The 16,406-nt window shown below is 59.2% G+C and overlaps 1 protein-coding gene across 1 annotated transcript in view; it reads right to left on the reverse strand.

Annotated features, from left to right (window-relative positions):
• Positions 1-12,445, reverse strand: part of LOC106814625 (zinc finger CCCH domain-containing protein 7-like) — a 23,738-nt gene extending 11,293 nt beyond the window's left edge. The window contains exons 1-3 of the mRNA XM_014818962.1: positions 12,401-12,445; positions 11,463-11,619; positions 10,277-10,433 (exon numbers count right to left, since the gene is read on the reverse strand). Coding sequence (XP_014674448.1) covers positions 10,277-10,433; positions 11,463-11,619; positions 12,401-12,445 — 359 coding nt within the window. The remainder of the gene's footprint in view (positions 1-10,276; positions 10,434-11,462; positions 11,620-12,400) is intronic.
• Positions 12,446-16,406: the final 3,961 nt, after the last annotated feature.

Here is a 16,406-nt window from a genome sequence, read left to right on the forward strand (position 1 = left end):
CCGACTCAGATGCATCTGTCAAGTTACATTCCTCGTGATGGCTTTCCACTCTGTTCTGCGTTATTATATCACGCAGGAACCTCCCTTCCATCTCGTCATAGCCCCTCAGATGCTTCTGTACACATTACACTCCTCTGTGGTGTCTCCACACTGGCACCCCTGCTCGCTATATCACGCAGAACCCTTCCACCATCTCTGCACAGCTACCTCCACGGTATTTAACATGTTACGTGTCTAAACGGGGTGACTTCCGAATGGGTTCCCTGCCAAACCAAAGTCGTGTTGGAACGCCCACGTTGCAATTGACGTCCACGTGCGCTGACTCATGGCAGCAAGGGGTGGGACATGCGCGGCGCAGGCGCGGCGGTCTGCGCACGGCGTTCCGACACCCGCTCTCCCTCCGCGAGATCGTGCTCGAAGGCCCAACCTCTGACACCGTGGATCACTCGCCCGCTCTCCGTCCCGCTCGCCCACGAACAGGCCCCCCCACGCCCGCTCCCGGCTAGTCTCCGCGCGAGTGTCCGCTAGCGAGGCCCAGTGCCCACGGCAACCAGGGATGCATCTCCGCCGGGGAGTATCCAGGCAGGGTCCTGCTAGCAGACGCTCCAGCGTCTCAACACTAGCGACGGCCCGCGCAGCAGGCATCACTCTCGTTGTCGTAGATGATGTTTTCCGGGAGCTTATCGACAAGGATTTCCCCCGTCACTAGCATGCTGCTGAACCTGTCCATCCATCTCTCGTGTCACGCGTCAGCCTGCTTTCGCCTTCACGGTACCCACGGCTGTGGTGGTATTCCACATCTGGTTCCTGCGCTTATTATCATTATGTGTGAGCACTTTTCCATCCACTCTCTATAGACAACGCATGTGTGCTTCTTGTCATGTTTTGTTTCATCTGTGTGGTGCGCGTCCACCACTGTTCCTGCATATATTGTGTTGGACATCCTTTCCATCCATCTCTCATAGCCGATTCAGATTGCTTCTTCATCGTTACATTCTTCCTGTGGGTGGTTCTCATACAGGTTCTCTCCACTGCGTGGAGCTTTTGCTGGGATCCCACTTACGACGCTCGCACCTGATCCCGGCCAGACGCTCTCTACGCATGACGTCTCTTATTAGCATCTTCCGCACACATACGGTCGCCTGCCTTATAAGTCTGGCTCGCGAATTCTTCCATCCGACTGTCCAGCGCCTCGACAGCATTCAAGATGCGCTTCTCTGGTCAGATCTTTTAGGGTGTCTTCCATATCATCCCACGGGCACTCAGATCATGTTCGGCGAACGCGTGGAAGTCCATCCAGTCTTTCACACGTCTCCGATCGTTACGTCAGAATCTGCCTTCTCTCGCGTTAATGTTCTACGGGTGTCCACAACGAGGATCGCAGGGAGAGGACCCCCGGCCCGCTCTGCTTGCATAACATCTGCTTCGGACGACCTCCAACTCTGCCCGCAGATCACTGCAGCAGCGTCGTCACACTATCTGTTCTTCTATCGCGCTTTCCACGCTGCGGCAACATGATGGGGTGCGTCGACAGAATCTGCACGTCCGAGTTGCCGTAGTCACGGCGCTGCCGACCGAGCGTCCGCCTTGCCTCGCCAACGGGCGCTTCCGTGCGATCGACGCGCGCGAGGCGCAGCGCGCGCGATCACTCGCACTCATGTCGCGCCCTGTCCACCGGCGTCGGTCTCAGCTCATACTCGCACAGTCAGTACCATTCGCGACGAATCGCCGACGCCCGGGCTTGTCCTCTGAGGTCACGCGCCTCTCCGCTCCCCACGTTAAGGCCGAATGTCGCTGTGCGCTGGGCATCACGCTGCCCGCCGCCTGCTTAGCTCTCGGTCCTCCGGCTCCATCGACGCGTTGCCGATTCGCCGGCCCGAACGACGCACCGCCGCTCTCCTTCTCTCCTCACCGCAGCAGATGATCACTACCGCTACTAGATTCCTACTCTGTCAACACCGCCCACGCTGCCGGTCCTCTCCCTCGGCTCCCCCATCCCTGTCCCCCTTCTCCCACGTCTGCACGCCGGCGACGCCCCGTCGCCGCCGCAACCAACCGACGACGAGGTGCCGCGCCGCCGTCAGCGCGGCGACGACCCCGCCGAGCACGCCGGCAGCATCTCTGTCCGGTCTCGCCCGTCCCTGCGCGCCCGACGTCCGCCGGCGCCGCGCGACGCTGCTCGCACACACAGACGGGCGAAATACTGGCAGCGACGTCGTCGATTGTCCCCGCCGCCGCTGCAGCACTCGTCCGCTCCCGCGTCCCGGAGGACCGTTGTCGCCGTCCGGAGTCAGTTGCCGGACTCCGGCCCACGCGCCGCCCGAGACCGGGCCTACCCCACCGGCGCGCCTCTAGCTCGCCTCCCGCGCGCCTCGGTCCCCGCCGACGACGAACGTCGCGCTCAACACGCCGTCGTCTCCTCCTCTGCCTCCCTGCCTCCTTTTTCGTCCTGGTCCCCTCCTCTCCTGCTCCTCCCGTGCCGCCAGCACTTTAAGCTCTCCGTCCTCCACGCCTCCGTGTGACCTGCATGGCTGCGCCTCTTGCCGTCCGCGAGGCTCTCGACGGACACGCCCATTGTCCACAGCCGCGCCCCGCGCCCTCTACGCGAGCGAGCGCTGCGCCACAGCCCTGCCGATCGGCCGGCTCGTCTTCGTCAGTTGCCGGGGCGACCGTACGCTCGTCCGTCTGCCGTACTTATGCGACATGGCCACCTTCTGAATTTCGCGCGAACGTCATCGGGCGTCGCTTCCGTCCGGGCATTCGTTCTCGTCGTCGCGGTCACGGCTTTGGAAATTCGTGTGCGACCGGGAACGCATGCGTGCCCGTGTAACGCTGATTCTCCGTTAATCCAAACGTCCTCCGACAGCTCTCCCCCCGCCTCCTCCACCTCAGCCACCGGGCCTTCGCGTGTGCGACGCTCCACCGGCCTCATCTCGGGCGCCAATAGTCGAAGTGAGTCATCCCGACCGCCTTCTGAAAATCCTGTCCAGCGCCGGGTGGACGCCCCCTGGCGGCGCGGGTGCGTCTTCTCGCGCGGTGGGAGTGAGACGGCCGAGCATTCGGCCGGCAGGCAGCGGACGCACCTCGAAAATGCTCTCGGCCGGTGTTGGCTGAACCGCCCGCCGAGCGGACCGATCGCCGCGCCTCTGCTGGGAACACGGCGCCGCAGCATCGAGCGCCGTCGCCGCGGGCGACCGCGTCGTCTCGTCTCGTCGTTCGCTTTGCCGTTACTTCGCCGATTCGATGTCACGAGCGACGCGTTCGGCCACTTTTGCCGGCGTTTCCGTTTAGAGATTCGCCGCTGCCGCGAGGAGAGCCGCGTCCCGCTTCACCCCGCTGAGATCCCCCTTTGCCCCCCCGCCTCCTCCTTGCCTCTCCTCCGCTTTCGCGCGTTACAGAAGCAGCACGCGGGCAGGATCCGCGGAGAGAAACCCAGGCGTCGCGTGGGAACGGGAGAGACTCATTAGGGCGCACGCTCCCATCAGGATGCGCGAGGCATAATTTCCACAGAGCCAGGCACCAGCGCGCGCCCGCGGACGACGCCGCCGACCAGCTTCCCAGGGCGGCGGGCATCGGGTCGCGCGCGCGCCATTCTTTAGACGCGGAGGGGCCGGGGGAGCGCGGGCCGGCGAGAGAAGGGACGAGCGTTCAAGCGCGCCGCGGCGACCGCCATCATCGCCCGGCGTCGAGCTGAATCGAAGGGGCGGAGAAGCCCAGCTTCGGCAGCGACGGCGTCCGGGACGGGTCGTAAATGTCCTGCAGGCGACAAACCGAGGAGGCAGTAGAACGGACGGGGCAGGGCAGGGACACCAGCCACGACAGCAGCGCCAGCGCCGGCAGGAGTCAGACCAACTTTCGGGTGGCGCCGCACGCATCGCCGCGCCGCAAACCATGCGCGAGCGGCTCTGTCCAGGACGCCGCCTCCATGCCACGACCATCGGTCTGTCGCGCGGCGGACTGAACCGCAAGAAGAGGAGCGGCGTGACTTACGGAATCATGTCTCCCCGGATTCGATACGTGGGGCAGGCGCGAGAACTGGGGTCACGAAAACGCCCCGATGCGCGTCTGCTCCTGCCTCGTCTCCGAGCCCACGCGTTGCGCTCCGTGTACGGGTTGCGCCCTCGTGTACGCTGGCGCCCTCGTGTGACCGACCCCCGACGTGGCGGCCACCATCCGTGGACCAGCCTAGGGGCCCGCCAGGAAGTGCGCCGGGGGTCAGCCGAAGCCCGTTTTCGCGTCGTTCCCCCAAGAGACGTTCGTCAGCAGGCGCGGTGATGGCTTGGCTCCTCCCGCGCGTTGCACACCACCTGACTGCCGCCACGATCGTCGCGACCCCACAACGCCCCCTGCACCGAGGAACCAATCGCCGACAACACCCACAAATTGGATGATCATGCCCCTGTGAGAGGCAGACGCAAACGATGATAACTGCCAGGTGAGCCCGCAGACGGCCACGTAGACACGATGAAGGACTGCGCCGTGCAGCGCGCAGGGACCAAGCTATGAACGATGATTGCCCATGCCGGCCGAAGTGCGACGGCAGACTGTCTAAACGCAGGATGATGCCCGTGAGCGGCAGACGGCTGCTAAACAATGATGGAATGCCGGCATGTGAGCGGCAGATGCCTAAACTATCATGATGCCTGCAGAGCGGCAGACGCTATAGACGATGCCACTGCGACTGCCATGAGCACGGCAGACGACGACCACCTAAAGCCGATGGTGATCGCAATGCGGCGCGCAGAGCCAATCCGACCTGGGCCAACTAAACGGATGTGGATAATGACGGCCTACACCGGTGTAGAGGCGGCAGACAGCCTAGGCTTATGCCATCAGATTGATGCCGTCGGGAGGAGGCAGCGTGAGCGACCGCCTAACAACGGATTGATCGAGCAGGTGCCCCTGTGAGAGGGCCACAGACGCTAAAACAAGTACTCCGGGAATGGACTGCCCAGCGTAGCCAGGCCCGACGCAACGCTGAAACGATGATGAATGCCCAGTGGAAGAGGCCAGACCGCATACACAGAATGAGTAATGGGGCCGGTGAGCGGCAGACGCGTAAAACGATTGATGGGCGCTGCCCAACGCCGCCGGGCAGCAGCCGGGCGGAAAAAAAACCATGATGCCTTGTGGAGAGCAGCAACGACTAACAACGCATGATAAGATGGGTACGAGGGTCGTGAGCAGGCGGCCAGCCCACCCTCCGGCCTCAACCGCATGATGATGCCCGCGGAGAGGCAGACGCTAAACTGATGATGATGTTGCCAGTGAGAGGCATGCACGCTAAACGATGATGGATGCCCGTGGAGCGGCAGACGCGAAAACCACTAACGGATGTCCATTCCGTGGGACGGCGAGAGAGCGTTGGTCGACTGCTAAACGAGAGTCGAGTCGAGGCCATGTGCGAGAGCAGACGCTTAACGATCGATCGATCGACCGTAGAGCAGATCGCTAAACGGATTGAGTCAATGACCCTGCTGAGCGCATGTGCGACGCGGAGAAATTACCGAAGCATGAATCGGATGCCCACAGCTGCTAGTGGGCTGGACGGCCTCAACGTGATGGGATCATAGCGACGGCTCGGCAGGGGGGGGCGCCACACTGGTCAAGGACCGGCGCTGCTCGGCGCCGGTCGGCGACCCCTGTGAGCGGCAGCGGGCAAACAGATCGCATAGATTGCGTGAGCAGCAGACAGCACGCCTAATGTCAACCACGGGATGACTCGGACTGTGCCCCACCCGCGGTCGCGCGGCGGGCCCCCTGGGGCCACGGCGTGGGTCCCCCCGGGCCCTACGCACGATGCCCTGGCCCGCGGCAGACCGCCTAAACGATTGCATGAATGCCGTGAGAGGCAGACGCTAAACGACCTGGCGTGATGATGGCCGTGAGAGGCAGACGCTAATACGATGATGATGCCATGAGAGGGCCAGACGCTAAACGATGATGATGCCTGAGGGCCACGGGGACGCTAACGAATGCATGATGACCTTGAAGCCGGCAGACGCTAAACGATGATTGATGCATGGAGGCAGTACGCTAAACGAGTATGATCCATAGAGAGGCAGACGTAAACGTATGATGCATGCCATGTGAGAGGTCAGACGCTCTAAACTACCCGCATTGATGGAGTTAGCCATCGCAGAAGAGCAGCGCTAAACGATGATGATGCCGTGAGAGGCGCCAGGCGCTAACGACGATATGGATCAAGTAGCCGGCCCCGTGAGCGGCAGACGCTAAATGATGATGATGCCTGTGAGAGGCCAACGCTAAAACGCAGTCCCTGATCCATCAGGAAGCATTGCCGTAGAGCCGGCAGGACGCGCTAAACTGATGATGATGCCTGTGAGAGGCAGACGCTAAACTGATGATGATGCCATGAGAGGCAGACGCTAAACGGATCATTTGCCATTGAGAGGCAGACGCTAAACGATAGATGATTTGCCGCTGAGGCAGGCAGCGCTAAACGATGACTAATGGCCGGGACCCGTGGAGGCGCGGGCAGAAGAGGCGCCGTTAAACGATGATGCCGGACTTAGGCACCCACGCCTAAACGCATGATTGGACTCGCCCGTGAGAGGCGCAGACGCTAAATGATGACTGATGACCGTACGAGAGAGCGCCAGACGCTACATGGAGTGAGCGGACCGCCTGGCCCCGTGTGCGAGGCACTGCAACGCTAACGATGAGCAGTGCCGTGCAGTGAGGCAGACGCTAAACCGCATGGATGATGGCCCATGGAGAGGGCGAGGACGCGGAGCATCCCACCTCTGACTAGACATGGGGCCACGGCGGAGAGAGTAGAGCCAGGCCGAGGGACGGGAACCCCGACATGACCCATAATGATAGGGGACCCTCGCCTGGTGAGAGAGCAGACGCCGTTTAAACGCATTGATGATGGCCGTAACCGGCAGACGCTTTAAGGCCCACAATTATAGAAAATCGCTTTGCCCTCACCCGGACCGGCCCTGGAAAAGCTTTCGGATAGGTAGATAGCTATGCTGTCTCTTCTTCGTCTCTTGCACTTTCTGGCCGACCGCGGCGTGGCGCTCCTATGTAATCTCCGTTCGACACAACCTCGCTCGCGTGTCTACATGCCTCGGGGCGCCCCCGCGCGTATACGGCCCGCTATGAGTATTACAGGACAAGCTTGGTACTGTATAATTGTACCCGAACCAGTCTGGCCAGTGAGGGTACGAATCATTGTGAAAAAAGAACAAAGATGAGAAAGGACAGAGGCTCCGAAATAATATAATTCGAGGTCCGCGCCGTTATTTGGCGGGTCGCTCGCGGTGAGGGCAAACAAAACAATTTTTTATGCCTGTGATCCCGGGCCTAAACGCAAGCAGTGAGAGTGAGGCAATTCGGCTTTACCGCAGAGAAGCGGCGGAGTATGGCAGCAGCCGAAGGATAAACCCGTAAGCAGTGCAGAGGCAGGCCCGGCCGGGCCCGCGATGGAAGACGTCAAGCAGCGGCGTAGTGAGAGCCAGACGGCTAGAACGCAAGCAGTGAGAGCAGTACCGCTAACGTGTAAAGACACGCCGGTGTGTTGAGAACCGCCGGGGGGGGAAAGGGAACCACACGCCCCGGAGAGCGAGAACCGGCTCCGGCGGCTGTGGACCGCGCTAACCGGCCGTCATGCCACTGCAGCTGTGTAGAGGCGGCCCGGCCCTGACAACGCGTCAGCCGCAGGCGCCGGAGCCTTGCCCAGGTCGACTAACACGTATTATCCCAGCTTGAGGCGGAGCGAGCTGGCTATATCGTGGCGAACAAGTGTAGTACGGCAGGTGGCCCCCGCTCACACGCTCGACGCAGCGTGTTGATGAGAAGTGGAGCGGAGGGGGGGCCCTGCCCGACGCCGCCCGGCCTCGACAACGGTAACTGCACAGGTGAGAGGCCGACGCCGAGCCTAAAAGCGTGCGCGGCAGTGGAGAGCGGAGAACGATAGGAACGGGACCGGGTTGCGGCACGTGAACGGCGGAGTGTGCGCGGGCCAGCGCAGGCCAAAGCACACGAGGGCGAGGGGGGAAAGAGGCGGTGAAGGCCCGCGTGAGAAGAAGGTTAGACAGGTGGAGAGGCGGCGGAAAGCGGAGGGGATTGGGGAGAATCAGGGGGCCGGGAAGGCCGGCAAAGGCTAAGCGGGGCTAAGCCCCGAATCGAGCAGGAACGCGGGGTCGTTGCCGACGTAGAGAGCACGGTAAGCAGATAGACAGTGAGAGCACTGAGATGGCGAGGCGCGGCGCGGTCGTCGCTGCTATAACGCAGTCGCGGGCTTTCGAGCCATGGCGTCGCAGAGGCCAGGGCCCTGGCCCGGGCGCTCCAACCGCTGAGCTATGTGGGGCCGTGCCAGGATGCCGAGCCCACGTCAGGAGCTCTGGCCAGACGAGCGTGCGCTTGTTCGTTTGCGACGCCGATTCTTCCTGTCGCTGGCGGTATAACGCACTGCGCTCTCCCTTTACACACTCAAAGTCTTTTTTGCTCTGGTTCTGTCCCAGCGCCAATGTCCACTGGCGGCCTCGCTACTCTCTCAAGCTACGAGGACGCCTTCAAGCAGTTCCCTACTCCCACAAACTCTCTCTCCTCTCGCTCCAGCGGACGTCCTCCTACTAGCCAGGACACTTCTTCCTCGTTCCCAGCCACACGCTCCCGCTGTTCACGTCCACAACTTCTCTCCTCTCCCACACACACTCCCTACTTACGATCAACGTCTCTTGCTCCTTCTCGCCTACACACACTCCGCGCGCGCCTCGTTACCAGTCAAGCTTCTTCTCCCTCTGTCCCACACGGCACTCTACACTGCCCCTCTACGCCACAAGCTTCCTCCCGTCCGCTCCTGCCCATGCACAACCGCCTATTTCTCCCCTACTTACCACACAACCTATCATCCACGCGTCATTCCCCACACACTCCCTACTTACACAACTGCTTCCCCTCTCCCCACACACACTCCCTACTACCACAACTTCTCCCCTCTCCCACGACACAGGCTCCCTAACTACACGCCACAATCGCACCTCTCTTGCGCCCCTCTCCCACACCACAAAACAGAAATTCAAGAAGACGACGGGGACGGCAAGCCTCCTTTCTCTCAGATGTCTCCTTTCTCTCACATAGCATTCCCCTACATGGGCTCTGGCGTACAGGTTGCACTTCTCTCATCAGAGGCGATTTTCCCTATCTGTACAAGCTTCACTTCTCTCCCTTCACACACTCCCCTTCCTTTTTTCCCAGCACCACACCCCTATGTATGTGGATGTCATCGCTGCGAAACGGCCAAGCGACAGGAGGCGCTGTCGAAAAAAGGCTGGAAACCTTTTCAGATAGCCGGCTTGCAGCAGCCCAACACTGCACTCTTGAACATCGTAAAATTTAGTGTAAATTGCCGGAGGTATACATACGCAGCGGCTGCGAGAGGATTGAAACGGAGCGGCGAGTGCGAGTCCGCGAGTGACAAACGGTCCGAGCTGACTTGTGTACGCTGTGCGGGAAGCTCCCGTGATCTTGACGGAATTGTTGTGCAGGCCAGCGGTCCATCCGGTGGTGTTGACTCCCGCCTGGGACAAGAGCGCTATGCTCTCGCCTATGCCCTACATGTACTAAGCTATGTCTCTGCTCTGCCCTGAGAAGCCGACTGGGCCGGGGCGCTTGCGGCTACGATGAGAACGACCAGGGGTAGCGGCCTGCCAAGGGGGTATTAGCCGGTATTTTTCACAAATGTCCAATCAGAAAATTTGGCTAGCACGTGCGAACCCGCACGAATTTCAAAATCAAGCCACATTGCAGTTATGTTCAATCATCATATTAGTCTATGGACTGCCAAGCCCCCCGACTTGTTGAGAACTCCCAGCCTCCATTGCTCTTGTGACCTCCTCTTTTTTGTGGCAGCCGCAGCGGCAGTCGCGTTGCTTGAGTACTCAACTTGTTTCACAAAAGTTCCATTTCTACCCCTGCAATACGCTATTCATATCTTTACTCAGATGTTTGCGGAGATGCTGCAGCCGATCTTGCTTAGAAGTTGTGACAGACAGATGATGCCCAGTGGAACTGCAATGCAGACGCGGGAAAATCGTAACAAAACCGAAAGTTGGTCTTTGGGAGCGGTTCGATTAAATTCCTCTTTAAATTATAACATACAAACTACGTTCTACATTTTGGTGCTACATGACAATTCTGCCTCGTCCTTGTTACAGAACAACCGTTCGCCAAGACGCGGAGTCGTCGCGACACGGCAGGAGCGGCCCGCCGACGCCGACCGTGGCGTGATCGAGAGCGTGCTTACGTGGGGTAGCCGTGCAGGAAGGGACACGTGATGCCCTTGAAGCAGCTTCCCTCCTCCCAGAAGCGGCACGTGATGCCGGATATGTTGTGTGAGAATTTGCAGTCGGCACGGCGACAGTGACCCTCCAGGAAGAAGCTGCACGGCCGCTTACACATCTCTGCAGCAAGTACGTAAAAACTTTAACAACGGCAAAACGCAAGTAATGCGATAATGGCGGTTAACAAATTGTTACAGCGATACAGACCTTATTACATTATTGCATTAGTCGTATTGCATAATCGTCACAACAAACTGCCTGTGAAAAAAAAACAGTAACGACCATGACTTGCTCTGACGCCGACAGCGGGCGCCACACTTGATTTCCACGAACTAGCGATGCATAAAGCAGTTAACGTCGCGTCTCAGACAAGATAGACGAGCACTAAATCTCAATTGTCCTTTATATGACCAAACGTAAAATTCCGATTTTCCACGACTTTACAGGACTATTACCACTATTTACCCAAAACTCTCCGGGAATTCTCGTGGGAACCTTAAACCGAGGGGATATCTACATTATACGTGCGTCGTATCGAACGACAACATCGCACTGAGAAGGACACTGCCATGCATGAACCCATGCTCTGCTGCTAGTACAGAACTCCACGACTGCTGAGCATAAAGGTGAGCGTAAAGGCAGTGTTCTCATTAGGAACCGGCCACCGGCCGAATTGACCGTCTACTCTGCTGTTTCGGCCGGTTACAATTGGCTCATGTTTTTTTGTTTTTTTCTTTGCATTTAGTTTGCTCTAATTATTCTCCAAAGTGAAAGTGTTTTATGAGCTACTACTAATAAATCAGTTGAGTATATTTGTATGCATGTTATGTGCACAAGAAGCATTGTTTTGTTTTTGAGTAATGATTACTCTTATAATTACTAAATCGTCATAATTTGGAAACTTTTTGTGAACTCTGAATGTACCAGGAGAAACCAAATTGGAAAAAAGGACCATACTGTAATCCAAATGTGTCTGTTTACTGCAGCTCAGAATACACCAGATTGCATCTCAGAGCATCTAGGTCTAAAAAAAAAAATTGGGGGGGTACCCCCCCCCTGCCCACACACCGCCACGGCCTGTTGCAAAAGCATTTCAGCCTGTTAATATAAAAGACAATGAAAACCCTGAAAGGTAAAGGTGATCGTTACCTTTTGCGGCTCGCACTCCGAGCTTGCGAGGAACCTGCACGTGGAACGGCTTGCTGCTCTTCCTCCACTCCTCCTCGAGATCGGAGGAGAAGACACACTTCTCGCGAGGGATGTAGAGTGTCTCGAGACTGCTGGCTGTTTGTCCCTCACCCGTCTCCTGCAAGCAGCCACCGCACCGGCCATCAGCCACACGCAGATGCACACACGCACATCACATGCGCGCACGCACACACACCATACACGCGCACACACACATCACATGCGCGCACACACACACACGCACGCACACACACACACCATACACGCGCACACACACATGCACATGCGCGCACACACACACGTACACACACACACACGCATGCACGCACGCACGCACGCACGCACGTACAGACACACACATACATGCACATAGGTATAAACATGTAGACATGCACAGATACACATGCACAAACATGCAGACGCAAAAGCGCAGACGCGCACAGACACACACGTACAGACAGTGATAGTGACAGTGACAATGACAGTGATAGTGCTAGTGACATTGACAGTAATAGTGACAGTGACAGTGCTAGTGACAGTGACAGTGACAGTAACAGTGACAGTGATAGTGACAGTGACAGTGAAAGTGACAATGACAGTGACAGTGACAGTGACAGTGACAGTGACAGTGCTAGTGACATTGACAGTGCTAGTGCTAGTGACATTGACAGTGACAATGACAATGCCAGTGACAGTGCTAGTGACAGTGACAGTGACAATGACAATGACAGTGCTAGTGCTAGTGACAGTGACAGTGACAGTGACAGTGACAGTAACAGTGCTAGTGCTAGTGACAGTGACAATGACAATGACAGTGCTAGTGCTAGTGACAGTGACAGTGACAGTGACAGTAACAGTGCTAGTGCTAGTGACAGTGACAATGACAAACAGTGACTTCCGCTGCCTCGCTCTCCCGCCGCACATCTTCCATCACTACTGGCCATCGGTGAACTCTCATCACCAGAGAATCATCATCAGCGTCGTCGCGACGCCCCTGGTGGTGAATCCGGGCGGCTGTGAACCAGACTGATGAAATGCGCTCGCCTGGCGCGTTGCGCCGTGTCTGTCCGGCACGACGGTGCGGGCGCCTCTCCCGCACGGGACGTTCGCCGCCCGCCCTGCCCGCCTCGCGTCGCTTCCGCGGCTCGCTCCTTCCTGAGCCGATCGGACGACGCATGTCGTGTGCTACCCAGTTCGCCACGGACGTCCGAGGCGACCCAGGTGCAGCCTTGATGCGGCCCACCGTGCCCAACGGGGACTGCCCGCGGACCGACGCTGGGGGGGGGTTGAGCCCACATCGTCAGCCGCAGGCCCCCTACCGCCCGCGCTAACGCTCCTCCTCCCGACATCGTCACGCAGCGGCGCCCTGGTGTCGAGTTCGCCATGTTGTCGATGTCGGCACAGTCAGCGCCGCCCTGCTCATCAGTCACTCAGCTTCATCTTCTCGACGAGGCCGTGTGCATCGTGTCGCCACCGCTAGGTGGCGCGCGCTCGAACCACGAACGGCCGCATCGCCGTCGCCTCTCCCCTCGCGCGCCGCCGTCGCCTGATCGGCCACGCTGCAAGGCTGAGTAATCGCGGCTCGGACCCGCAGCGCCGAACGCCGCCCCGCCGCGGGTCCACCCGTCGCCGGGGGCGAAGCTGGAAGTCGACGGCCGGCGGCGACGAGGCGCCACGTCGCGTCCACGCCCGCGATCGAGCGAGCCGCGCCGCTCCAGCTGCCGGAGTCGTCGGTCGTTCGTCGTCGCGCGGCGACCCCATCCGGGAGTCTGCCTGCCACCGGGATCGAGTCGGGAAGTCGACGCACACAACCTCTCCGAGCGCCTTTGCTCGCACAGGCTCGCATTGTTACGCTCCTGCCGCGGAAGCTTTCCACAACGGTTCCCCGCTCACTATGTCGTGCTGGGAACTCTTCCATCCATCTCTCATAGCCGATTCAGATGCTTCTGTTAAGTTACGTTTTTCTGTGGGTGGTTTCCACACTGGTTCTGTGATCACTATATTATTTTGGAACCCTTCCATCCATCCTCTCATAAGCCACCTCAAGATGCCTTCTGTTAAGATTTTGTTCTTCTGTGGGTGGTTTCCACACTGTTCCCTGCTTAATATATTATTTTGGGAACCATTCCATCCATCTCTCATAGCCACCTCTGATGCTTCTGTTATGTTTGTTCTTCTGTGGGTGGTTTCCACACTGGTTCCCTGCTTATATATTATTTTGGGAACCATTCCATCCATTCTCTCATAGCCCACCTCAGATTCTTCTGTTAAGTTTTGTTTCTTCTGTGGTGGTTTTCCACACTGGTTCCCTGCTTAATATATTATTTTGGGAACCATTCCATCCATCTCTCATAGCCACCTCAGATGCTTCTGTTAAGTCACATTCCTCTCTGGGCGCCTTCCACACTGGTTCCCTGCTTAATATATTATGCTGGGAACCCTCCCATCCATCTAGATCTCTCACGGCCGACTCAGATGCATCTGTCAAGTTACATTCCTCTGTGAGTGGCTTCCACACTGGTTCCCTGCTTATTATATCACGCAGGGAACCCTTCCATCCATCTCTCATAGCCACCTCAGATGCTTCTGTCACATTACACTCCTCTGTGGTGTCTCCCACACTGGCCCCCTGCTCGCTATATCACGCAGGGAACCCTTCCATCCATCTCTCACAGCTACCTCCACGGTATTTAACATGTTACGTTGCTCTACGGGTGACTTCCACATGGGTTCCCTGCCAACCAAGTCGTGTTGGGAACCCCACGTTGCATTGACGTCCACGGCGCTGACCTCTGAGCGCAGCAGGGGTGGGGACAGTGGCGGCAGGGCGGCGGGGCGGGGTCTGCGCACGCGTTCCAACGCCCGCTCTCCCTCCGCGAGATCGTGCTGCGAAGGCCCACCTCTGACACTCGTGGAAGCCACCTCGCGCCGCATCTCTCGTCCCGCTCGCCCCCTCGAGCAGCCGCGCCCACGCCCGCTCCCGGCTAGTCTTCCGAGTGTCGCTGCGAGGCCCAGTCGCCCACGGCAACCAGGGATGCATCTCCGCGGGAGGTATCCAGGCAGGGTCGCCTGCTAGCGACGCTCCCAGCTCGCAACACTAGCGACGGCCCGCGGCAGAGGCATCACTCGTTGTCGTGAGATGATGTTTGCCGGGAGCTTTCGACAAACGGTTTTCCCCGCGTCACTTAGGTCATGCTGTGAACCCTTCCATCCATCTCTCGTAGTCACTCGTCAGCCGCTTCTGTCAGCGCTACGTCCCCTGTGGGTGTATTCCACACACTGGTTCCCTGCTTATTATATTATGTTGGGAACTTTTCCATCCATCTCTCATAGCACAACGCAGGTGCTTCTGTCATGTTTTGTTCCTCTGTGGGTGCCTTCCACACTGGTTCCCTGCTTATATATTGTGTTGGGAATCCTTCCCATCCATCTCTCATAGCCAAATTCAGATGCTTCTGTCACGTTACATTCTCTGTGGGTGTTTCCCTACAGGTTCTCCCACTCGTGAGCTTTTGCTGGATCCCAGCCTACGACGCTCGCACCTATCCCGACCGCCATCTCTAACGATGAGCTCTTGATTAGCATCTTCGCACACTACCGGTTCGCTGCTTACTAAGTCATGCTGCGAATTCTTCCATCCGACTGTCACAGCCGCCTCCGACGCATTCAAAGATGCTGCCTCCTCTCGGTCAGATTCTTTTTAGCGGGTGTCTTCCACATCAGTTCCCCGCTCACTAAATCATCTGGTCGAACTCTTCCATCCAGTTTTCACAGCGGCTCCATCGTAATTCAAGATGCTGCTCTCTCTCGTCGGCGTTAATGTCTTCTCAACGGGTGCTTCCACAACATCAGTTCGCCCTCACTAAATCATGCCTTCCGAACCCTCACTCGTGCCCAGAGCCAACTGCAGGCAGGTCGCTCACACTAGTTCTTCGTATCGGCGCTTTCCACCTACGGCTTGTGGGCGTGCGGTCGACGTGTTGCCGTGGCGACGAACGTCCTTCCCAGCAGAGGGGAGGAGCGAAGCCGGCTTCCGTCGATGGCGCGCGTCGCCCCGCACCACACCTCGCAACTCGCATTCCTGTCGGGCGGTGTCAGCAGGCAAGCTCCCGAGCCGGTCGCACCGTGGCGATCGATTCGCACCCAACCGGCCCAGGGCTTCTCCTCAGTGAGTCCGCCGCCATCCGCCTCCGCCTCCCCATCCGTGAGACTGATGTCCGTGTCGCCCGTCGCAACCGCTGCCGCGCCTCTAGCTTCGTCTCCATACGACGCCGTGGCGGCGGCAGCGCCCGGCCATCTCCTTCCTTCCACCGACGGCAGCGTGACTACACGCTGACTAGATTTCCTCTACTCTGTCCGACGCGGCCTCAACGCTGCCCAGGCGTCCCGTGCTCCCTCGTCCTCCCCTCGGTCCCGCGCCTTCTCCCACGCGTCCCTGCACGCGGCGTTCGACGCCCTCGCGTCGGCCTGCCGGCAACCCAGGCCGACCGACGTGGGCGCCGAGTCACGCCGGCAGCCCGCGGCGACGACACGCCGGACCCGGCGTCGCGGCCAACGCCCGGAGCATGCTCGTTCCTGCCGTCTCGGCGGTGCGCGGCGGCGAAGCGCGCGGCATCGGCGCCGAAGGTCGACGTACACACCGAGCGGCGGAAAGGAGTCGTGGAGGAGGTCGTCGATGGTCCGCGCCGCCGCTAGCGCGGCAGCCTCGCTGCTGCTGGCCGCGGTCGAGGATCGTGTCGCCGTCGAAGATCGTTGCGAGCTCCGCCACGCGCGCGCAACGCATCGAGGACCCGCCACGCCACGGCGGCGCGCCTCTTTAGCTTCGGCGGCCGCCGCCTGGTCGCCACCGAGCGGACGACGTCGCGCTGCCCACGCGTCGATACTCCCTCCTCCTCGCTCCTCCTA

Source organism: Priapulus caudatus, unplaced genomic scaffold, assembly GCF_000485595.1.
Source record: "Priapulus caudatus unplaced genomic scaffold, Priapulus_caudatus-5.0.1 Scaffold953, whole genome shotgun sequence".
Taxonomy (NCBI): Eukaryota; Metazoa; Priapulida; class Priapulimorpha; order Priapulimorphida; family Priapulidae; genus Priapulus; species Priapulus caudatus.